We start from the raw sequence: 22883 nt of genomic DNA, 5'->3' as shown, positions 1-22883 counted from the left end.
GGCAGCTGGAGTGAAGGAAACTGGGTGCGGGGGACCCCAGAATCCAGAAGGAAGAGTAGGGGAGAGAGGTGGTGCTAACACTTCTGGAACTGGCCACAGGAAAAGGCAGCGAAGCCACAGAGCTGGGCCCAGACCCATCGGACCCTACTCCTGGCCTCACCCTGGGCCCAGAGCCTCCGAGTGTCCAACTGTGAAACAGAGCTGAGGATCCTGGCTGCTTCCCCCCTCCCTTCTATGAGGAAGGGGATGGAAGCGATATTGGAGATGAAGACCCTTCACTTCGACTGGGGACTAGAGGTCTATTGCTCCCAGGTGGGCTTAGGGCTAGGACACCCTCCGTGGCTCCTTCCCCTCGGTGGAGGACAGGGGAGGACTAGATACACAGTCTGAGGAGCTGGGGGGAAGAGAGTACTGGAGAGAGTGGATGAGCCCCACCCCCTCCATCCCATGCCTGCCCAACTGAGACAAAACAAAAAACATCAACAAACAACGGTGCTCCCTTCCCTCCACGCTTCCTAAGGGAGGGCGCCTCCCTTCCCCCTCATCCAAGTCGGCTGCTCTAGTGGAGGACTTGTAAGAACATACACACCATGGGGGAGGGGGTTGGGCATGGAACACTGGGAGTCACAAGCACTAGGACAGCAGGCCAGAGTCCTGGAGGATGGGGAGACGGAGACAACAGCAGGGGGTTGTCACAAAGATGAGGCCATCAATGGCCTCCTACCCCAAGGCATGCCTTCCCCAACTCCAGTCACCCCAGAGAAAAGGGAAGAGAGATGGCAAAGTATGTCCTTGGTCTGAAGCTCTCCAACTGTAAAAAATGGCAATGCACACCTCCACCCCCACACTCACCTCCGCCTGGGCCCCAAGCCCCACATCTGCCAGGAGTAGGGAGGTAGCTGGACTTTTTAATAAGGGAAAAAGGGGGTACATGAGTGATTTTTTTTTAAACTTACATTTTTAATAATATTATTTTTTAAAAAACTTGGGAGCTGGGATAGGTGGCTGCAGGGAGGAGCCAGAGCTTCAGCCCTCTACTACCAGCCACCTAGGGGAAGGCTTAGGAAAGGGGCACTCAACCAAGCCCCATAACTTTAAGTCCCTAAGGGTTGTGGGATAAACAACCCCAGGCTTGAAGGGGGTGGGATCAGGAGGATGGGGAACCCAGAACCTGGGGTGAAGATGGAGGCAAATGCCCTGGGGGATAGTCAGGACATTTCTGAGAGGCCCAGGGTCCACGCAGGCATCCACATGAGTAACCCCTTCCCCCAAAAGGCTCTGCAGAGGCCAGGCCCAGCCCAGGGCCACTGGGGGGCAAATCTTGGCACCTGCCCCCAGCGAGTCCAGTTCCTCCCTGAAGTGGGTGGATGGAGGCTGCCCATTTTAGATGCTCAGTCTCTTCATTCTGTCTTCTGCTCCCTGGGGCTGCGAGGGGTGGGGCAGGCAGGCAGAGCACTGGGTGGCCATGGCACGGCCTTTACTGGGAGGCCTGTGACGTGGGGTTCTCCGATTTGCTTTCTTGGCTGGATGGAGGCTTGCTGTTCCAGGGGCTGTTGGCGCCCAGGGCGGGGGAGTTGTTAAAGCTGTCCTCGTCGTCAATGCCGTTGGCCGCGTCAAACTGGGTGTTCTCCAGCCGGGTGATGAGCCTCTCGTCCTCGTCCCCGAACTCCCCGCCCATCAGGGTGGGCTCCCCCACCACCATCACATCCTGAGAGTGGCGGAGGTCCCCAAACATAATCGGGGCAGGGGCTCGCCCGGCCCAGGGCAGCAGAGAGCCCCAATACCCACCCAGGAAACTCAATACCCCCAAGCCCTTCTCACCCCAATTTAAAACCCCAACTCCTCTGACACCCTCAGTCCCTGGAATCCTTCCCAATGAAGGACTGCAGAGCGTCACAGCCTTTAACCCACAAACACTAGGTTCTAGGAGAAGTCAATCTACTCCCCTTGCTCCCTAGTTCATCTCCCCCAAACTTCAGAGGGCTCCTAAACCTCGTCCACATGTAAGACAGAGGAAGCAGATAGCAAAACACCAATGGGGAAAGTGTGTGCATGTGCATATGTGCATGTTCTAGAATTGCACACGTACAAATTCGTGTGTCCCTCTGTCAGTGTGTGTCTAATGGTATGTGTGCCTCCAAGCTGTCTCTCCTGAACATCCACGTTCTCATGGCTGTCTCTGTCCCTTCGTGTCCTACGTTCTGAGTCTGTGATCACAACCATGCCATGGGACTGACAAGGACTCTCATCAGTGACAGGAGCCAGCCCATGCTGGCAGAGTACACCAGAAAAACTGTCTTTGCTTCTATGCCTGCTAGTGAGCTCAGGCTGGGGCAGGGTCAAGGGTTAGGGGTCAGCAGTAGGGCAGCCCAGAAGAGAGAAGAAAGCCGAGATGCTTACAGGTACCTGGCTGGAGAGGGCGAAGGTGCTGGCTGGGCTTTTCTTCTTGCTGTTGCTGTTGTTGGTGTTGCCGCCCCCCGAGCTCATGGTGCTGCCCCCTGACATCTTTCGTTTCCGCCGCTTGCTGGGCTGCTGCCGTGCGGGCTCCGCTGTGCCAAGAAAAGGAGATTTAGGAGGGGAAAGGCCTCCAGTCCCTTGCTCCCCATTCTGGTCCCTAAAGAGCTTGAGCCTACCCTGATCCCAATCTTGCAGAGCCAGGAGTGAGGAAGGGGCTTTTCGAGGGGACGGAACCAGGGGCGGGGAGTGCCACTGGGTCCCGGTAAGAGCAGGGGCAGGTGGAAGGCACTTACCGGGGGGTGCTACCATGCGCTGCCACTTCTGGAAAAGGCAGGTCTTGAGGCAATCACGGGGGCTGAGGCTGTAGGTCTTGTGGCGGGACATGAGCTCCTGCATGGGCTCGAGTATCACACAGAGCTAAGGGGAGACCACGAGGTGGCTTGTCAGGGGAGAGCTGACGTGGAGTGGACACCCAGTGGGATGGGCAGAAACTACGCAATGAAGGACTCACTCGGAGGTAGTTGAGAGTGGAATTGGACAGCCCACACCGGGTGATATTTTTGGAGAGCTGATCCAGCATCTGGGGGTCCTGGGCCTAGGTGAGGAGGAAGAGAACACTAGCACCTGGGCTGCACCTGCTCATCTGACCTATCACCTGAGCCTTGTGATGCTCCTGAGGGAGAAGAGGAGCTGCTATGAAACCCATTCTTCAGACGGAGATACTCTAACCCTCTGTCTGAGGTCACAGTCACAAAACGCCAGACCCTGTTCCAGCCACCCTCCCCAGTTCCTGCCCTCAACCCTGGCAGCCTGGGTGCTGCCTACGACTCACATGCATGGCAAGGATGCTGCGGGGGATGAGTTCTCGGTGCTGCCGGATGCTGAAGTGCCATGTCTTTATCCGCATCATGTCGTCAAACATGAACTCTAGGTACAACCGGCCCTCCACACACACCTGGAGACAAGCTTGTCACGTCCCTGCCCCCTCCCCATGTACCTGAAAGTGCACCTGTTCTCGCGTTTGCTCACAACCCTCCCACTGAATACACTTCTGCCACCTGCCCATGAATTTGGGCGCATAACTGACCAAGATCACATGTTCACACATCTGTCAGCCACCCCCCCCAACATACACACGCACAGCAGTAATGCTAAATAGACCCTTGTCCTCTTCCCAAGTAGCTAGTGATACACTCATCTGCTATAAGCTCAATGAGAGCAGGTTCTCTTTCACTGGTGCACCCCTGCGGCCCAGAAAACTGTCACGTGCAAACTCAGTAAAGGCCTGATGGAGGCTGTGCATGCCTACCACTCCCTTCCTGTCTTGGCACTTCCCGTTCTGCCTCCCTGGGGAACAGCTGAGCATATTTTGGGAGAAAGGAGGGGACTCAAAACCAAGTGCTTCAGTGTTCCACATCCAGCTGGGCTGCTGACCTGGGTGAACATGGGTTTGCCGTGCTGGGTCACCATGCTGCCTTGGTCACAGTCGAGGGACACAAAGTTGCTGTGGAATGCCTCCTTGGGATGCTTAAGCACATAGTACAGCTCCGTAGCACCCCCTTCAAAGATGCTGCGGAAGTAGCGTGGGATCAAGGTCCGGCCAATGGCTGTAGAGATGGGACAAACTCAATAGAACAGAAGGACTTCCAAAGGGGTCAGACAGATGCCATCATTGCCAAAACAGACCCCCGGAGACAAATACCTACTCCCAGTCCTTAGATGGACACAGGAGGTATTACTCTCACAGTAGAACCAGCAGGACCCCCAGAGGCCACTCACTATATCTCTTTGGTCCATCCTCCAGGCAGAAAGTGATGGTTAACATGGCATCATCCTCAAAGAACTCAGTTGTGAAAGCATCCCACCAGAGATTGTCACACTCCTAAGGAGCACAGGGCAGGATATTTGTATGTTTGTGTGTGTGTGTGTTAGAAGACAACCCACAGGGGTTCCCAGATGGTCCTCCCCCTCCCAGCCCTCTTCCCCTGGTCATACCTCTGTCCAGTTTTGAAGCCGTTTGTTAAGCTCAAATATTCTGTAGTCAGTTTGGTTGCCATATGGTGTGTGCCTCCTGGGGGAAGTGAAGAAGGGAGGTCAGTAGGAAAAGAGTATTCCCACCCCACCCCCCACTTCTGCCTTCAGCCATATAATAGAAAGCACCTCCCTCCTTACTGGACTCCACTTACCCAATCCCAGGCTCCAGGTATGTAGGCGGGTACATGGGAGTTGGGCTGTGTAAGGGAAGAGGCTATGAGAATGGGGTGGAAGACAGGAACTATTGGGGAGTGCCACTCCCTCCCCCTTTCAGGCAGGATCCCATCAGAAGAAGAGATGGGAAGTGGGTTAAGACTCACCCCACATCCCGATCTAGCATGGTGCCGGGATGGAAGGGGGGGAAGGCGTTGCCGTTCGGGGGCTCCTTCGGTGAGTACAGCTTGAACGACTTTGAGGAACAACCTGGAAGGGAAAGGAAGAAAGGGTCCTCTGAGTCCCAGGATCTTTCCTGGAAGTCTCCTAGACTGTGCGGACAGGGACTAGTCTTCCAGAGCCCCCAGAGTGGGTGGACTGGGGATAGGGATGACCCAAAGGAACAGGTACCTCTGCTTCTAAATCTAGCTTCAATTTTGTTTTATCATGAAACTAGAAGTACTCAGCCCTATTAACCAAGACCACATTTCTTCATGTGGCTGAGCCCTGGATAACAGAATTGAAACTGGGAAGAAATGTCAATACCATAAAATAAATGAATATCCAAACATTAGACTCTAATTTTGATAAATCCCCTTTTCAGCTATATTATATTGTTCAATCATCACAACGACCTTGGGAGGTAGCAGGGTCAACTATAAAAATCCCCATTTTACAGATGAGGCAACAGGAAGCTCAAGGGGTCTTGCCAAAATCACAGAGCTAGTAACTGTGGCAGAGCTAGGACTTGGGCCTAGATCTGATTCCCATATCCTGTAGTATTTCCACCCCTCTATTGCCCTCTAGAGACCAAGCTGGGGGGAGGGGATACTGGTGTGTGTGTGTGTGTGAAATTTGCCAACTCCCTGCCCCTCCTCCCCACCCCAGGGTCTCAGGAGGGCAGGGGATAGAAAGATAAAGGGGAGTGGGTGCCTGCTGGGTGCCTCCCACCAGATAACCAGTTGGGCCTTCTGCCTCCTCCACCAACGGCCACTCTCTTATCAGCACAGCCCCCTCCCCCACACCCACCGTGGGTCTAGCATTGTCTCCAAACCAGAAACCCAAAGCCTCAACCTCCTTTCATGTCTGAGACTTGCAGTAGAGAAAAGAGACAGACAGGCCTCCAATGGATTCCACTCTACTTACAAATCTAGGCCTGGGAAGGAACCTAGGCTCCCGGGGGCTCTATGAGGTTAACTAGACAGAGGTCTCTGCTTATGTTCTCTATGCATGGGCACACGTGTCCCCTATCCACCTCAATGAGCAGCACACTACTCCTGGTGTACTATTTCCTGGAAATCTTACATTCATAGTTAGATATGAACCAGGCACCCCTACAATCCTATCTTCCCCCTTTCTACCAGAGAGGAGGGGAAACTGAGGCACAGGAAGGAAGGTCCTAGCACCTAGGTGCTTCCTGGCATCCCCAGAACTTGATTACGTTTGGAAAGGTGACCATATTGGCTGTATCTAACCCCCCCTCCCCAAATTAGATGCAAAATCTATTTTGTTCCTTAGGGAAACAGACAAAAGAAGACCCTGTGCCAACATGCATCATTTAATTATCTCTCCAGGGCCCCCTCCTCACAATATGGGCAAAAGGAGGGTCCCAAAGGGGCCTACACTACACAGTTCCTGAAGGTGCCAAGACTCAGAGCCTGTGTGTGCCTGTACACGCGTGTGCCTCATCCTGCCTAGCAGGCTTCCACACTCAGCTCGCCCTGACATGCCTACCAAGAGCTGGAACCCAGCAGCCCCAGGCAGGACCAGGGCTCCTGCAACAGGCCCTTGCCCAGTGCATGATCTCTCACAGGCCATATCCACATGCTCCCAGCACAGCACACAGCCTTCACATGCCCGTCTAGACTGAATGAGGAGCCTATAACCTTAGGAAAGAGACAGTCCTCCCCGCCGCCCCCCTCACCAGTCCCAAGTCTCCCCACTCCGTAGATGGGTAGACTAAGGCCATGTAAGAACCCCCAGCTCCCAGAGATTACCAAAGGCCAGGTCTGGCCAATGACCCAAGAGTCTAGATTATAAGACCTGGTCTTTGCCCCCTTCCTAGGCCATCCGTTCCCCAAAAACATCACCGCCTCTGCCGCACAGTTTCAGGACTACTTGATTGTGTCAGCTCAAGACCCTCAGAAGATAGGACACCTGGGTTCCTCTCTAATTCTGAAAAAAGTTTCAGAGCTTCAGTTTCTCTCACCAGAGACCAGGCAGACATTGCCTGGGGCTGGGTAACAGTTCTGAAGAGCTAAAGCCCAAAGCTCTGAGGCCTCTGTTTATACCTCCAGTGAATGGACACAAACAAACTCAGCATCTCTTCAGAGCCATAGCAACTCCCAGTAGCCCCAGCACAAGGGCTTGGGAGTGAGAAGAGAAGGGGAGGGAACATCACCCAGACCATCTGTCCCTGTTGCTGCCTGTCCCCAGCAGCAGGGGTAGAGGGAGCAAAGAGGGGGTGGGGGTGAAGGGGATGTGTCATCAGCCTTGGAGTCATACATAGCCCACCCCCCAACCCCGCACACACACAACCCCTAGCAATCTGGGAGCCCTTAGGAGGATGAAGATGAGAGGTAGAGCCCAGAACTAGTAAAGTTTTCTCAGGATGGAAGCTGCATCCTGGGGCTGAGGGGGGCACCTCCAGCTGGGCATTTCCATGGTAACCAGCCTGACCTAAGGGCGGGCCCCCTCCCTTTGGGGGCTGACCACAGGTCAGCAGGCCTGAGAGCCCTGGCCTCTATGAGCTGGGGCACCTCTCCCCCAGCTAAGCATACCAGGCCGGGGCCAGACCCAGGATCTTCCACCCACTCCCAACAGGCTTGCAGGGTGCCCAGACTTACCTGGGAGAACTGAGGGGGCCAGGAGAGGTGCAGGGAGCAGCTGGAAGCCCAGAGGGGCCTTGGCAGGGGTGAGGACTGAGGAGGCCAACTTCAGCCGCTCATGTCCCGAGTGGGACAGGCAGGCCTGGCTGGGAGCTCCACTCTGCCGGCCGCACAAAGACTCGCACGCACAGCCTTGGCCCGCCCCGCGGCGGCCACAGCCCCGGGGGAAAGTTACAATGGCCACTGGGCCGGGGGCTGGGGGCCAGGGGGCCGGCCTGGGGGGCGGGGGGCCGCGGGGAGTCCGGAGCCTTCTTTGTTTGCAAGGTTTCCCTCAACAATGGCTGCTCCGCTCTTTCCTCTCTCCTCCTCCTCCTCCTCGGCTCTCCCCGCCGCCGCCTCTCGCTGCCTCTGCCTCCAAGCAGCCCGCCCGCCCTCCCCAGGCCAGCAGGCCCCTCCACCGGGGCACCAGGAGAGGCAGGGCCCAGAACTCACACTCACTCACACTTGCACACGCACAGACACACGCAGCGCCCGCCGGCTCCCTTCCTTTTCTCCCTTTCTATCCCTCCCTCCCCGCTCGCTCTCGGATCTCCGAGCCTCTCTCAGAATGAGGCCCCAGGGCGGGCGGAGGGTGGAGCTGCCCCCACCGGCCCCGCCCCCTCCCTGCGAGGAAAGAGGAAGAGGGAGAGAGGGAGGGAGGGAGGGAGAGACGGAGGCAGGCAGGGAGGACTGCTGAGAAAAACAAAAGAGAGACAGAGACCGAGAGAGACAGAGGGAGAGATGGAGACAGAACAGATTGGGCCTGGAGAGACCTGGATGGAGGGGAGGTGTGTGAGGCCAGGAACTGAAATGCCCCCAACCCCCAGCCCCAGGCCTGGTGCTCTGGGGTGCGCAGGCTAGCCAGAGCCACTGGCAGGGATGGAAAAGGGTGCTCTCCTCTCTGAAGACTCCCAGTATCTTCAAACTGCCTCCCCAACATCCCCCAAATCTCTCTCCCTCTCCCCCTGTGATCTTCCAGGTTGGAAGGCTGGCCAGAGCTGCCACCCTGGGCTTCCGCCCCTGGTGAAATCCCAGAGCAGCTGGGGGGAGCCTCCAGGGGGTTATTTTTGACAGAGACACACTCTGCTTCAGTGGGTAAACAGTGACTGGAGGGAGGGGGACATTCCAAGCTCCCTCTCCCCAACCCAGCTAAGTTCCTAACCCCCTTCCCTAACCCCCACCACCAGAGTCTCATGGGTGCAAGGGAAAGAGGCACTGTCACAGCTAGGGAAGGCCAATTTGCCCATCTAGCAGTCCCCAGAAAGGACCTAGTGTGCTGCTGAGTCCTACCCTCATCCCAGGGGGAAAAAAATGGTATGTGGTTACTGAAGTAGGGCCTGCTTTCTAATGCAACGGAGAAATCCCAAGACAGGAAGTGTTTCTAAAACTTGGATAGTGGTCCAGGCCCTACTACCTGGACAGATAGGAAAAAGGAAAGGAAAAAGGAAAAAGGAAACACACACACACACACACACAGGAGGGGGTGAAGCCATACAGACCTCCTATCGCTTTGCAATTTGAGTCTCTATTCCTTATTCTCTGCCCTGCCCCACTCCCAAGCACACTCGCACAGCCTCACGGCAAGGTTTCTCATGACAGTCACCCTGGCTGACTTGCAGTCCTACTGCACCTGGCTCTCTGAACACCCTTCACAATGAATAACACCTCTTCCTTTCACCTAAAACAGAACCTGATACAGATTTCAACCTGCGACATACCTCAAAAACCAAATAAACCCAAACCCAAGACACACACACACATACATAGTCTATGACAGCCCTGACTTCTGTACACACTGGGACCTGCGACACATGCCCTTTGACCCCCAACATACACACCCCAAGCTGCATTATACCCCCCAAACCTGTGACGGACTATTATATACACAACCTGATCGTCTATTACCCAGGGACTTATCCCATACACCACCCTCCCTGAAACCTGCATACCATTCTCCATCCTGTTCTGACCGAAGGATATGCTCCGGCTTTCACAAACACTGAAATCTATGACATTCAGCCAGACCCTGAAACATACTGCCTACCACCAGGAACTGAAATATTCCACTGACTCCCAAATAAACAGCCCAACTCTGAGATGACCACACTTCTCCCCTAGTGACAGGACAATTCCTATCATTTGTTTCATGCCTTTAAACTTCCCAGAGTGCATTCATAAGGCAGTACCTCAAGAGATCCCTACTGAATACAGGGCCAAATACAATGCTAACTTGAGCAGATTATAGTGAAACAGGAGGGCCTGAACTGGAACCCTGGACTTCTAGCCCCACTCATATAAGCCCAGCCCTGGGCACGGCAGCCATTTCCCATTCCCTTCCCCCTCCAAGGAATGGCCACTCCAGGTTCCAAATGACTTGTCTACATGAGGAAGAGGGATGGGGCTGTGTGTGCTCTGGCTTCTGGCCCCAGTTTAGAGCTCAGAACCCCCACCCAGTTTGTCTCCTCAAATTTCAGAAAGGCCCCCAAATACCAAGAAGTATCAGGACTCTGGCCCATCACTCAAAAAGGGGCCCTGCTCCTGGTTCCCCTTCTCTAGCAAGTCTGCTCCTTTCTCAGTTCTGACTTAATTCCCCCACTTATACAGGAGCAAAAGAGGTCCAGCTAAAGAAACAAGTCGAAGTTAGAAGGCCCTAAAATTGGTGGGGCAGGGAAGGGGAGGGTGCAGTGGGGAGAAAGCACAGAGCAGCAAAGAATGACAAAGGTGATGAAGGAGAGAGGAGCACCCGTCTTGGAGGTGGAACTCTGAAGGGCAGCAGCCTGTCCCAGCCCACAGGATAAGGTACCAGCACTGCCCCCTGCCCGGGCCCCTGGGGCTCCCTGACCCAGGCCTCCAGTGTGCCTGCCCCCCTTCCTTTGTCTGTGCCCGGCCTCCCGTTGGCCTGGCGCTCTGCCATCCTCCTCTCCTGGCTCCCAGCCGCCACCACTGCTGCCTCCTCCCCTCCCCCTACTCCTCCCTGCCTTAACCCTTCTGAGCCACATGCTGCCCCAGACAGGCCCAGGCTCTCTCAGCAACCTGCCCTGCCCAGGTGATGCCCCTTAGCAGAGGTTCTCCCTGCTCCTGACCAAAGCTTCAGAAGCTATTACCTACTCCAAAAGCATTATGGGAGCTGGGGGGGTAGGGGTGTGTATGTCTGTGTCTTGTGGTGTTTCCTTCCGCGTTTGCATGTGTGTGGGTCTGCGTGTGCTCTGGCTTCCCTCAGTCACATGTGTGGGGCATGTGCTGTCTCTGCTGGGCTGGGGGAGGAGGAGGAGCCGGGAGACAGCAGAGCACAAAGGAGAGACTCAGACAGGCAGGCAGGCAGCAGGCAGGCGGCCTGCCAGGGCGCCTCGGCCCCCACCCCAGGCCTGCTCAAGTGTGTGGGGGGGTATCTGGGCCCAGACTGTACATGCTGCCATGATGCCCTTGTGTTCAACCATGTGCTCCCACCCATCCAAACAAGCCTGGTCCCCTCCCTTACTCCAACTCCCAACATTCCCCACCCCCAGGCCACTCCAAGGCCCCTCTCCATTTGGTTCTCCTTGAAGTCTAACCTCCATCCACTCTCTGCGCTATCAATCCAAAAGACTTCTTCACATTCAGGAAAAAAACTCCCCACTCATAGCCATCGTTTGCCCCCCTTTCCTCCAGCCAGGAGTGTCCCCCAGACACACAAAAGGAACATGTCTTTTGAGGCATTGACTGAAGCTGTCCCCCACCACACACCCCCCCGCCCTGTGCATGGGTCCTCTTCCCATCCCCATGCTGCTCCCAGGGAAACTGAGGGGGAAACTTTATCCTTTCTCCTCCTGGTCCCAGGCACCCTGCCTCAACTTTAGGACCAACCTCTCATTTACCTCTAGCCTGACAACGCTTCCATACACACCTCCTACCCACTATTTGTAGGAACTATGAATCGAAATTTAAGACTCAGCCCTCTAGCTTGTTCAGAGCCTTAGTTTCTGCTAAGTTCCTGTGTGGTGATGGAGGATGAAGGCCATGGGGAGGACTCACAGTGTGGATGGATCTGAATGGATACCCAGCATAGGGCAATTATAAAGAAAATACATATATAAACATGCACACCAAGCTGGTAGGAGCAGGAAGGGCCAGGCAGGATTCTAGCTTGGTGAGCTCTTCCCTTTCCTCCTCTCCCCCACCCTCTGCAGCAGGAGCCAGGGGTTCCCACACCCAGATATTCCAGGATCCTCAAGCTCTCTCTACTAGTCCTCCCTTCCTTAAGGGACTCCCCCATGGCCCTTAAACGTCAGCTTCAGCAGGCACTTTCAATGTGTGCCCAGCCCAGCTTGGCCTGTGTCACATGATTTTCAAGGAAGCTTCAGCACTGGCAGCTCCCCTTGGGGACTGTGTGTATATGTTTGTTTGTGAGTGTGTATGTGTGTGTGTGGTGTGTAGTGGGGATTCAGTTGTGGAGTATGGGGCTCCCCAGAGAACAGGGCTTGTGGAGAAGCCAAGGATCCAAACCAGGCTAGATGCTGGGACACCTGACTTTCAGAAGAAAGCTAACTCCGGCCTGGGACAAGAGGAGGTCCTGCACTTAATTCAAAAACCCAGAGTCCTGAGGAGGAGGATAAACAATGTTCTGAGGACCTCTGAAGACTACCTCTCCAGTGACATAGCCTCTCTCTTTCCTTCTAGCAGTGAGGCAGAGCCTTCCCCCTCCCCAGAAAAAACCTCAGACCCAGGCTGTCACTAGCAAGAGTTGGTAAGTGTTTTGGGGAGACAGGGATCTGGGCCTGAGTCCTCTTCCAAGTTCTCACTCTGGGGTCAAGTATTGCTCCCCTGAACTTGACTCCCACAAATCACTCTATTTCCTAACTTGCCTGTAGCCACCATATTACCCCTCCCACTAGGGTGGAGATGCCAGACCCCGAGGGCCCAATTATCTGCACCCCCCCCTCCCCAGGGTACCTCTTGTCCCTCAGGAGGGCTAACCTCGCCTGGCAACAGGCAGGAAAATTTGGAAGGAGGGGGCAAGATGGGCCCCAATCAATCCCTCCCCCCCAAACACAGTCCACAAAAACAGCCTGGAGGGGGGGTATCACAGGAAAAGTAAGAGGGAATAGGCAGCAGGGAAGGGGGGGCAAGCCAAACCAGCCAATCACAACTCTATGATGACCTGAGGGGGGGTCAAAAGTCCAGACTCACTTCTGATTGGCTAACACCCTGGAATTCTGGGAATTTCAGCCCCCCAAGCCCCTCCTCAATTAGCGTCCCCCACCAAAACACACACACACACACACACAGCCCCCCCCCCCCGCCACGGACACACTGACTACCCCTAGCACCCCCTTCCCTGCCTCTGGACTTCTACGTATCTGCATTTGAGAGCCCTCCCCCGGAGTAAGGCCCCGCATACCCCTCACAGCCCCCGACCTCCGCCATGCCATCGACGCTCCCCACACAAGTTCTCGCCAAACAAGGGGTGAGGGATCTGTCGGGAGGGCTTGGGAGGGAGGGGCCGGGCGGCCGCGCGCCCCACTCACCAGGACAGGCACAGCCCACTGACATCTTCACATCGCCCGCCGCTGGGGGCCCAGCCGAGTCACGGTGCCCGCCCCGCGCGGGGACAGGCCGGGCATGAGCCGCCGCCGCTGCCCGCGGCTCCGCTGCCCTCGCCGCCGGCCCGGCCCGGCTTCGGCCCGGAGCTGGCGGCCCCTGGCTGCAGCGAGGGGCCTGTCAGGCGCGGAGCAGACAGGAAGGAAGCCAGGCAGGAAGGCGAGCTGCCTCTGCGTGTGTGCGCGCGGGTGTGCGTCTCCGGAGTGTGTGTCCGTGTGTGCGCGTGTGCGTGTGCGTGTCTGTGCGCTCCCGCCGCCCTCCCCGCCGCCAACGCCGCCGCCGCCGCTCACCCCCTCTCCCTCCCGCGCTCGCTCGCACTCTCGCTGTCGTCCGCGCTCGCTCTCCAGCCCCAGGCGGGCTGGGCCGGGCTTTATTAATATGCTAATTGCCTGCTAGTGGGAGGGGAGAGCCGTGTCAAAGTGACCCGGGCGAGCGCGCAGCGAGCGGCGACGTGCGTGCGCTGCGCGGCGGGCGGGCGGAGAGGGGCCGGGAGCGTTGAGGGAACGGCATGCATGTGACGCAGCTCTTAAAAAAGGAGACGGAGGCTGAGACCCTAGAGGGGAGGGGCGGGGGGGGGGGGAGAAGAGGCGAAGCCTAGCGTTTGGTGTCCGTCCTCCGGGTGCCGCCGAGTTGGGAGCGTAGCTGAGCTGGAGCTGGAGCGGGAGCCGGGACTGGAGGAGGCGGAGCCAGGGTGGGCCGTGAGGTGTAGCTCTCCCCTCCACCTCGGGCGCGCTCGGGGAAGGAAAAGGGACTGCCGACACCCCCTTCCTCCCCCTCGCTCACGCTCTCTGAGACCCCAATCTTATTCTGGAAAGCCTTTAAATCCCATCCCCCCCCCCCCACCTGGGCGGGGAAAGCACTCTCCTAATTCCTGTAGCAACCCAGCTCACCTCCTCCCTAAATTAACCACCCCTCCCGTGCCTGCTAAACCAGTTAGGACTAGAGCCAAAAGGGTTAATTAAGTGGGGGTCCTCCCTCCCCCGCCTAAGGCTGGGATCTGCATTTTGCTGGGGGGAGGGGGGCAGTGGAATGACCGCCAGGTTGGGCTGGGGAGGGGGTAATCCGCAGGCCTGCCTTCCCCATTGCGGGCTCTGACTCATCAGTGAAGACACTCTCCTCCCTTCCCCCTTTCTCCATCCAGTCCGGGCCTACTCCCCTCTCGCCTACAGGCTGCTCTCCTTTGGGGGCCTGGCGACTGGGGAGAACAGGAAGGAGACCCCTCCAGTGACCCCTACCCGTAGGGGCTGAGGCGTTGGTGGGGGTGTGGGAAGGATGAAAGTCAGCCTGTTCAGTGTAACGAACACTTCTTCCCCAAGGAGGAGCCTCCCAACCTTCAGGCACTCCTCAAGGACTCCCCAGCCCAGCCCTAGGAAGGGGGGGCCTCCATCTCCATCCCTTCCCAAAAGCCCAGCCTTAGCAGCCTCATAAACAGGAAATACCTATTAGCAGGGAAGAGGGAGGGGAAGGGAGCTGTTTGGGAGAGCTGGCCCTTTTCCTTCTGGGGGGTCCCCGGCTGCCAGCTTAACCTTTAAGGTGGGCTCTGGAAGTAGACACTGGGGACCTGGGCTGGTATCCCCTCTCTAGGGCATCTGGCCCAGACTGGGTAGGGGATCCTCCTCCCCTTTGTAATTTGGGGGGGGGGGGTGTGCCTGATTGCCCTCACTCCTGCCCAGAGTTTGCACAGCTGGCTTGACCAGGTGGGGGAGGGTTTCAGATGTGGAGGTTCAAGTGTTTATGAGACCCCCTTCTCTCCACCTTTGTTTTTGCTGAGGGAGCATGAAATGATGGGGAGATGCATAGTCTGGGGATTGAAAAGAGGGCCTGGGGGCGCCTGGGTGGCTCAGTAGGTTGAGCCTCTCTCCCTTTGGCTCAGGTCATGAATCTCGGGGATCCTGGGATCAAGCCCCAAGTAGGGCTCTCTGGTCAGTGGGGAGCCTGCTTCCCCCTCTCTCTCTGCCTGCCTCTCTGCCTTCTCGTGTATCTCTCTCTCTCAAATAAATAAATAAAATCTAAACAGAAAAAAAAAAAAAAAAAGAGGGCCTGCTTAGAGAGGCAGACCCCTTCCATATGCTTAGGAGAGGGTGGAGGAGGGGAGCTGTGATCATAGCCACACTCTTAAGGCCTGCATTCCCAACCACGTTGTGGATTCCCCCACTCCAGGGGTGGGAGGGGAGGCGGGAGCTGTAGAGACCTGACTGAAGCCAGGTGTTTCTAGACAGCATCCCCTGCCTGTGTCTATCTCCTCACATTGCCCCAGGCAGAGGTCAGCACTAGAGGGAGTGAGGGGAATCTAGAACAACAGAACCCACACCTGGAATTTGGGATACCGAGTTTTGAATTCCAGCTTTGCCCCTCTTTAGAGCAAGTGACAGAACAACTGACTTCCCTACTCTGAGCTCTGGCCTTACCTTCTGTAATTGGTACCTGCAGCTTGGTGAGAATCAATAGACAAGGTATGTCCAGTCACCTAGCCTGATGCCAACCATGTAGTCAGTTCTCAGTATACTTTAGCTCTTTTCTGCTTTCAGTGAGGTTATCTCTTATTTCTAGAGTGTCAGGAGTGGGCTGGATTGGACCGGAGGATTAGAAATAGTGGAAGAGGGGCACCTGGGTGGCTCAGTGGGTTAAAGCCTCTGCCTTCAGCTTGGTTCATGATCCCAGGGTCCTGGGATCAAGCCCCCCTTCGGGCTCTCTGCGCAGCAGGGAGCCTGCTTTCCCCTCTCTCTCTCTGACTGCCTCTCTGCCTACTTGTGATCTCTCTCTGTCAAATAAATAAATAAAATAATTTAAGAAAAAAGAAGAAAGAAATAGTGTGGAGGAGGGGGACTGCTTGCTTTGAACCTTTTCTTTCTCTACTGTCCATGAGATTGCCTTCCCCCAATCTTGTGACCACTTACCCCTGAGGCCACTCATTCCAAACAACTAGCTTGGCCAGATTCCATGGTGATCACCAATCACCTGGGTGGACAAAGGAGCTTGCAACCCACTGGATGGAGACTTTGCCTTCTGTGAATGAATCTGAAGTTCCATTCTAGATTACACATATGGAAGTTGGAAGTCAAGAAAGAAGCAAAACTGTGTTGGAGCATACAGTTTGTACCAGGCACTGTGCTAGGTGTTTCATACCTGTGATTCCACTTACTTTTCATTAAGACCTCAGGAGGAAGATGTTATTACCTCCACTGAACAAGCAAAAAACTGAGATTCAGAGATATTAATAAATTTGAACTTGTCTGTAAAACATTCTTCTCCTTCTTCTTGCCTACTAATTAGTTAATCCCTCCTTTAAACCTCAGTTTCAAGCTTCATCTCCCTCTGGGAAGGAACCCCCCCTACCCCAGGTGATCTAGTATCCCCATTTTCTGTAAGGAAATACCATCTCAGTTCGGTTGAATGAATGATTAAGGTAAATGGTTTAAGTCCTTGAGGAAGCAGACTTAAAGAGGTTAAATATCTTCCCCAAGGTCACACAGTTAACAAGTACTCAACCTAGTGCTCTTCTCCCTGGTTTACTTTTAGTTATGGACCAGACCTGGGGAAGGAGAGAACACCTTTGGAGCAATTTTCAGAATTGTGGTACTGGCAAAAATGGGAAATTAAGAGCTGCCTGGCAGGTGAACCTGGGGTGTGGTAGGAAGGCAAGGAGCCTATGTAGAAGGACTTTAATATAATGACGTGTCCAAGAGGATGGCAAGCTTAGCTGATAGGGATGGATGGATATGAGAACCTAGTATTTTTTTTTTCTTTTTGAGGTGAAATTACATGCCATATATTAATCATTTTAAAGTGAATAATTCAATAATACATTCCAGTATTTTTTAATACCAGTCATTAGCGCAAGATGGACTGTAGACATGGGATGAAGTAAAGTAGGAGGTACTGAGGAGAAGAGGTGAGGTAAGGAAAGGAGAGAGGGAGGGGAGTCCTACAGAGAGGCAGGCAGCAGAAGCAACTAGGTCAGCTTGTTCCCAAAAAGAGGTGGGCTTCTGCTTCTCCCTCTCTTGACCTTGACTTTGTCCTGCTCTCCCACATTTCTTTACCCCTGAAACACCCACAAATATTGGCATCACTCTCTTTCAAGGACGAATTTTCTTTTTCCACTGAGAATGTAAATGACATATGTCTTTTTTTTTTTTTTTTTAAGATTTTATTTATTCGGGGCGCCTGGGTGGCTCAGTGGGTTGAGCCGCTGCCTTCAGCTCAGGTCATGATCTCAGGGTTCTGGGATCGAGTCCCGCGTCGGGCTCTCTGCTCGGCGGGGAGCCTGCTTCCTCCTCTCTCTCTCTCTCTCTGCCTGCCTCTCTGCCTACTTGTGATCTCTGTCTGTCAAATAAAATAAATAAAATCTTTAAAAAAAAAAAGATTTTATTTATTCGCCAGACAGGGATCACAAGTAGGCAGAGAGGCAGGGAGAGAGAGAGGAAGGGAAGCAGGCTCCCCGCTGAGCAGGGAGCCCGATGCTGATGCCAGGGCTCCATCCCAGGACCCTGGCATCATGACCTGGGGCAAAGGCAGAGGCTTAACCCACTGAGCCACCCAGGCGCCCTGAGGATGTAGATGACATATGTCTTAAGGGCTCTATCCCTAGCACCTAACAGAACACCTAGAACCTGGTATATATCCTACAACTTTGGTGAGTGATATAAGAATTTGGACAGGATTTATCCTCCTCTGCCCGAGCACATGAGGCCTTTCCCTCTTGTCCATTTACCATCATTATCACCATCACGATATACAACCACCACTTCTTTGTCTGCCAAAGCAGTTTTCTAAAGTGTGTAAGAAACTCCCAGGAAGGGGCGCCTGACTGGCTCAGTCTGTAGACCATGCAACTTTTGATCTTGGGGTTGTAAGGTTGAGCCCCACATTGGGTGTAGAGAAATAAAATCATAAGAAAAATCATAAGAGGGGTGCCTAGGTGGCTCAGTGGGTTAAGCCGCTGCCTTCAGCTCAGGTCATGATCTCAGGGTCCTGGGATAGAGTCCCACATCCAGCTCTCTGCTCAGCAGGGAGCCTTCTTCCTCCTCTCTCTCTCTCTCTCTCTCTCTGCCTGCCTCTCTGCCTACTTGTGATCTCTCTCTGTCAAATAAGTAAATAAAATCTTTAAAAACAAAAAAAGAAAAAAGAAAAATCATAAGAAAAAAAATCATAAGAAAAAAAAAACACTCATAATCTCCCAGGAAACCTGTTAAATATAAAGAAGTCCCCACCTTCGGATAGAAGATCTCTTTCCCGAGAAGGAAGAGGATCTGAGTAGTCTGCATTTTATTTTATTTATTTATTTTTAGTAGTCTGCATTTTAAAGAAATTTCTCTAATGATTCTTATGCATGCCTATATTTGGGAACAGTTCCTTTTATTTCACAGCATTCCCACCAAGTGGATGAAACCTATTCATTTATTTCTCCTTCAATAAGCACCTGCTTAGTACAGTCATGGAACTAAGGAGCCTCACTGAGTGCCTCTGCCCCAGTGGATCAACCCTTCCTTAGCCTCAATTTTTCCCTCAGTAGAAGGGGGATAGTAATCTTTGCTTTTCTACTTATTCCGGGGATATTGCAAGAATCCAACGACATATGGCAGCAAGTGGAAGACTAAACCATTCCTTAAAACTGGATTTTGGGGGGCGCCTGGGTGGCTCAGTGGGTTAAAGCCTCTGCCTTCAGCTCAGGTCAGGGTCCCAGGGTGCTGGGATCGAGTCCTGCATTGGGCTCTCTGCTCCGCAGGGCCCCTGCTTCCTCCTCTCTCTCTGCCTACTTTTGATCTCTGTCTGTCAAATAAATAAATAAATAAAATCTTAAAAAAAAAAAACAAAACAAAACTGGGTTTTGGGAACTAAAAATTAAGCGCCAAAAGAGAAAGTGCCTGAAGTGTCTGCAGGTCCCTGGCAGAGTAACTACAGTCCAGGTATATTAATTATCTAATGCAGTGGAATAAGTTAGCCTCAAACTTAGCATTTTAAGACAATAAACTTCTGTTATTTCACTCAATTTTTTTCCAGTCAGGAATCCAGAAGTGGCTTAGCTGGTGTTTTAGCTCAGGGGCTCTCACAACATTATAGTCAAGCTGTTGTCAGGGTCCACAAGGTTTGACTGGGGCTAGAGAATCTGCTTCAAGTTCCCTCTCATGGTTGTTGGTAGGCCTCCATTCTTCAGTGGCTGTTGGACAGAAGCTTCAGTTTTTTGCTTTGTGGACTGTCCATAAGGCTGCTCTCACAACAAGGCACATTACTTTCAGAGAGAGAGAAACAAGAGCACCTGGGCTGAAAGCCTTAGTCTTTTGGTAACATCATCTCAGAAGTGATAGATCATCATTTCCACTTTATGGTATTGGTCATACAGATCAATCCTGCTACAATATAGGGGTGTCAGAGGGGGCTAAGAAGAGTGTGAATAAGAAGAAGCAGAGATTATGGGGGGCCATCTGAAGGTTTCCAAATACACCATGTGTGGTCTTTAGCATTGGTTACAGGCCTAGAGATTCAATTTAAGTAGTGAATCAGAACATATCAGATTCAGGAGACTGACTCACACAGATTAAATACACGTGAAACATTATCTTGGTAGACTCTCCCTCTTCTCTGGAATATTTTAGTTAAACTCGTCTTCCTGGGGCGCCTGGGTGGCTCAGTGGGTTAGAGCCTCTGCCTTCGGCTCGGGTCATGATCCCAGGGTCCTGGGATCGAGCCCCGCGTCGGGCTCTCTGCTTGGCAGGGAGCCTGCTTCCTCCTCTCTCTCTCTCTGCCTGCCTCTCTGCCTACTTGTGATCTCTGTCTGTCAAATGGACGAATAAAATCTTAAAAAAAAAAAAAAAAAGAAACATCTGTATAAAAAAAAAAAAAAACTCGTCTTCCTTTGAAACACAACACATAGGTTATGGGTTCCCACTTCACAGCCTATGTGCTGACTGTTCTGACATCAGAATGCTCTTCGAATGGCTAAGTCCTCCATGTGCTTCTGGTCTTAACTTCACATGTCTCCTCAAAGGCTTTACCTGTTCACACCATATAAAATTGTTCCCACTTAATCTTTTTCACTCTCCATCCCAAATATTTTTTTTAAAGATTTTATTTATTTTATTTGACAGACAGAGATCACAAGTAGGCAGAGAGGCAGGCAGAGAGAGAGAGAGAGAGGAGGAAGCAGGCTCCCCGCCGAGCAGAGAGCCCGATGCGGGACTGGATCCCAGGACCCTGAGATCATGACCTGAGCCGAAGGCAGCGGCTTAACCCACTGAGCCACCCAGGTGCCCCCCAAATATTTTTTTTAAAGATTTTTATTTATTTATTTGGCAGACAGAGATCACAAGTGGGCAGAGGGGCAGACAGAGAGAGAGATGGGGAAGCAGGCTTTTGGGTGAGCAGAGAGCCCGACACATGGCTCGATCCCAGGACCCTGGGATCATGACCCGAGGTGAAGGCAGAGGCTTTAACCCACTGAGCCACCCAGGCGCCCCCCCCAAATATTTTCTGATAGCACTTAATGGCTCTCTGATATTATTTTGACTCTATATACATTGCAGATTGTCTCCCCAGTAGAATTTGAGCTCCACTAGGGAGGGTTTTTGTTTTTGTTTTTGTTTTTGTTTTCTGTTTTGTGATTGCTGTATCTCCAGTAGCTAGAACAGTGCCTGGTATATAGTAGGCACTCAATAAATAAACCAGTGTGCTAATTCACACTGGAAAATATGTTGTGTGAACTGGGCATTTTGTCTCATTTGATCAACACACATTCTCAACATAGAAAATGATATGGGAAGGGGTGCCTGGGTGACTCAGTGGGTTAAGCCTCTGCCTTCAGCTCAGGTCATGATCCCAGGGTCCTGGAATCAAGCCTGAGTCAGGCTCCTTGCTCAGAGGGGAGCCTGCTTCTCTCTCTCCTACACCCCCTGCTTGTGTTCCCTTGCTCGCTGTGTCTCTCTCTGTTAAATAAATAAATCTTAAAAAAGAAAAAAATGGTATGGGAAGTCAGTTACTATATCCCCTAGGTCTATGGTGAGCATGGAGTCAAGCAAGGACATATGATGGGAGTTTCCCAAAGTTTGGTGGTCTATGAGGTTTTATTTATTTATTTTTTTTAAAGATTTATTTATTTATTTTAGAGAGAGAGAGAGCAGGAGAGAGGAGGAAAGAGAGAGAGAATATTTTTTTTTCTTTTTTTAAAAGATTTTACTTATTTATTTGACAGACAGAGATCACAAGTAGGCAGAGAGGCAGGCAGAGAGAGAAAGAAGAGGAAGCAGGCTCCCTGCGGAGCAGACCGCCCGATGTGGGGCTTGATCCTAGGACCCTGGGATCATGACCTGAGCCGAAGACAGAGGCCAAGGCTTCATCTCAGGACCTTGAGATCATGACCTGAGCTGAAATCAAGAGTTGGATACTCAACTGACTGAGCCACCCAGGTGCCCCTTTCCTTTTATTTTTTAATTAAAATTTTTTTCTTAATTAAAAAAAATTTTTAATTTGTTAAAAGATTTTATTTATTTATTTGACAGAGAGAGAGAGTGAGATCACAAGTAGGCAGACAGAGATGGTGGGGGAGCAGGCTCCCCGCCGAGCAGGGAGCCCGATGCAGGGCTCAATTCTAGTACCCTGAAATTATAACCTAAGCCGAAGGCAGAAGCTTAACCCACTGAGCCACCCAAAGTGCCTCTAAAAAAATTTTTTTTTTAATTAATGTCTATGTCCAACGAATGCACAATGCTGAGATCAGGAGTTGCATCTTTTACCAGCTGAGCCAGGTAGGCAGGTACCTCTGAGGTTTTCCTTTATGGCTCTTGGAAATGCACCTGCCAGGGGTGCCTGGGTGACTCAGTCGGTTAAGCATCTGCCTTCAGTTCACGTCTGGGATCAAGTCCTGCATTGGGCTCCCTGCTCAGCTAGAAGCCTGCTTCTCCCTCTCTGGCTCCCCCTGCTTGTGCTAGCTCTCCCTCTGGCTATCCCTCTCTCTCAAATAAAATCAGAAAGAAAGAAAGAGAGAGAGAAAGAAAGAGGGAGAAAGGGGAGGAAAGAAAAGAAATGCACTTACCAGGCACCTGACTGGCTCGGTGGACCATGTGACTCTTGATCTCAAGATTGTGATTTCAAGACCCATGTTGTGTGTAGAGATTGCTGAAAAATAAAATCTTAAAAAAAAAAAAATAAGAAAGGAAGAAATACACCTGCCAAGGAGACAAGAAACCATGACACACCTGTCTGGGCGGCACTGGAGATCCAAAGATATATTCTTACCTTTTTTTTTTTAAATATTTTATTTACTTATTTGACAGAGAGAGAGAGAGTGAGAGAGCACAAGCAGGGGAGCACAGTGGGAGCGGGAGAAGCAGGCTTCCTGCCGAGCAGGGAACCCGACATAAAGCTTAATCCTAGACCCTGGGATCATGACCTGAGCTGAAGACAGATGCTTAATGACTGAGCCACCCAGGAACCACCCCCCTTTTTTAAAAAAGATTTTATTTATTTATTTGACATAGAGAGAAAGAGAGAGAGCACAAGCAGGGAGAGCAGGAGGCAGAGGGAGAGGAAGAAGCACTTCCCTGCTGAGCAATGAGCCTTGTGCTGGACTGGTCCCAGGACCCTGAGATTGTGACCTGAGATGAAATCAAGAGTTGGGTGCTTAACCAACTGAGTCACCCAGGTGCCCCTATATATTCTTATCTTTTTGAGTAGATTCCATGCAGACATATTTATGAGAATAGACTGTTTCATCGGAAGATGAAAAAACAAAATGGCATAGTTTTCTGCTTTAACATTAATGTTCTTCCCAAAGCCCTATCACCAGAGTAATGACCATAATTA

The 22883-nt window shown here is 52.5% G+C and overlaps 1 protein-coding gene across 3 annotated transcripts; it reads right to left on the bottom strand.

The window, feature by feature from the left end:
- Positions 1-888: 888 nt before the first annotated feature.
- Positions 889-13373, bottom strand: LDB1 (LIM domain binding 1). 3 transcript variants are annotated; one of them, XM_004749414.3, is made up of 11 exons: positions 13016-13373; positions 4812-4914; positions 4644-4688; positions 4453-4528; positions 4237-4339; positions 3892-4064; positions 3290-3412; positions 2969-3052; positions 2751-2874; positions 2407-2549; positions 889-1708 (listed from the first exon to the last, which is right to left on the bottom strand). In XM_004749414.3, exons 1-11 carry the CDS (start codon positions 13038-13040, stop codon positions 1478-1480), a joined length of 1230 nt encoding a protein of 409 aa, XP_004749471.1. In that variant the 5' UTR covers positions 13041-13373; the 3' UTR covers positions 889-1477. The 3 variants fall into 3 exon arrangements, with proteins under 3 accessions (XP_004749471.1, XP_004749470.1, XP_004749472.1); XM_004749413.3 differs by having other exon boundaries at positions 2401-2549; positions 13016-13284; XM_004749415.3 differs by lacking the exon at positions 13016-13373 and adding an exon at positions 7491-7769 and having other exon boundaries at positions 2401-2549.
- Between the last annotated feature and the right edge of the window lie 9510 nt (positions 13374-22883).

This window comes from Mustela putorius, unplaced genomic scaffold (assembly GCF_011764305.1).
Source record: "Mustela putorius furo isolate JIRA1106 unplaced genomic scaffold, ASM1176430v1.1 tig00003909_pilon_pilon_pilon, whole genome shotgun sequence".
NCBI classification, from domain to species: domain Eukaryota; kingdom Metazoa; phylum Chordata; class Mammalia; order Carnivora; family Mustelidae; genus Mustela; species Mustela putorius.
Note: the sequence above shows the minus strand (reverse complement) of the source record. Positions and strands in the feature narration are given on the sequence as shown.

Excerpts from the sequence above, each read along its gene's own strand:
- LDB1 (XM_004749413.3), bottom strand. The coding sequence starts at position 13,040 with ATGTCAGTGGGCTGTGCCTGTCCTG. Across the intron at positions 4,915-13,015 it reads AGTGGGCTGTGCCTGTCCTG|GTTGTTCCTCAAAGTCGTTC; the intron begins GTGAGTGGGGCG and ends TTTCCCTTCCAG. Across the intron at positions 4,065-4,236 it reads GGATGGACCAAAGAGATATA|CCATTGGCCGGACCTTGATC; the intron begins GTGAGTGGCCTC and ends CCATCTCTACAG.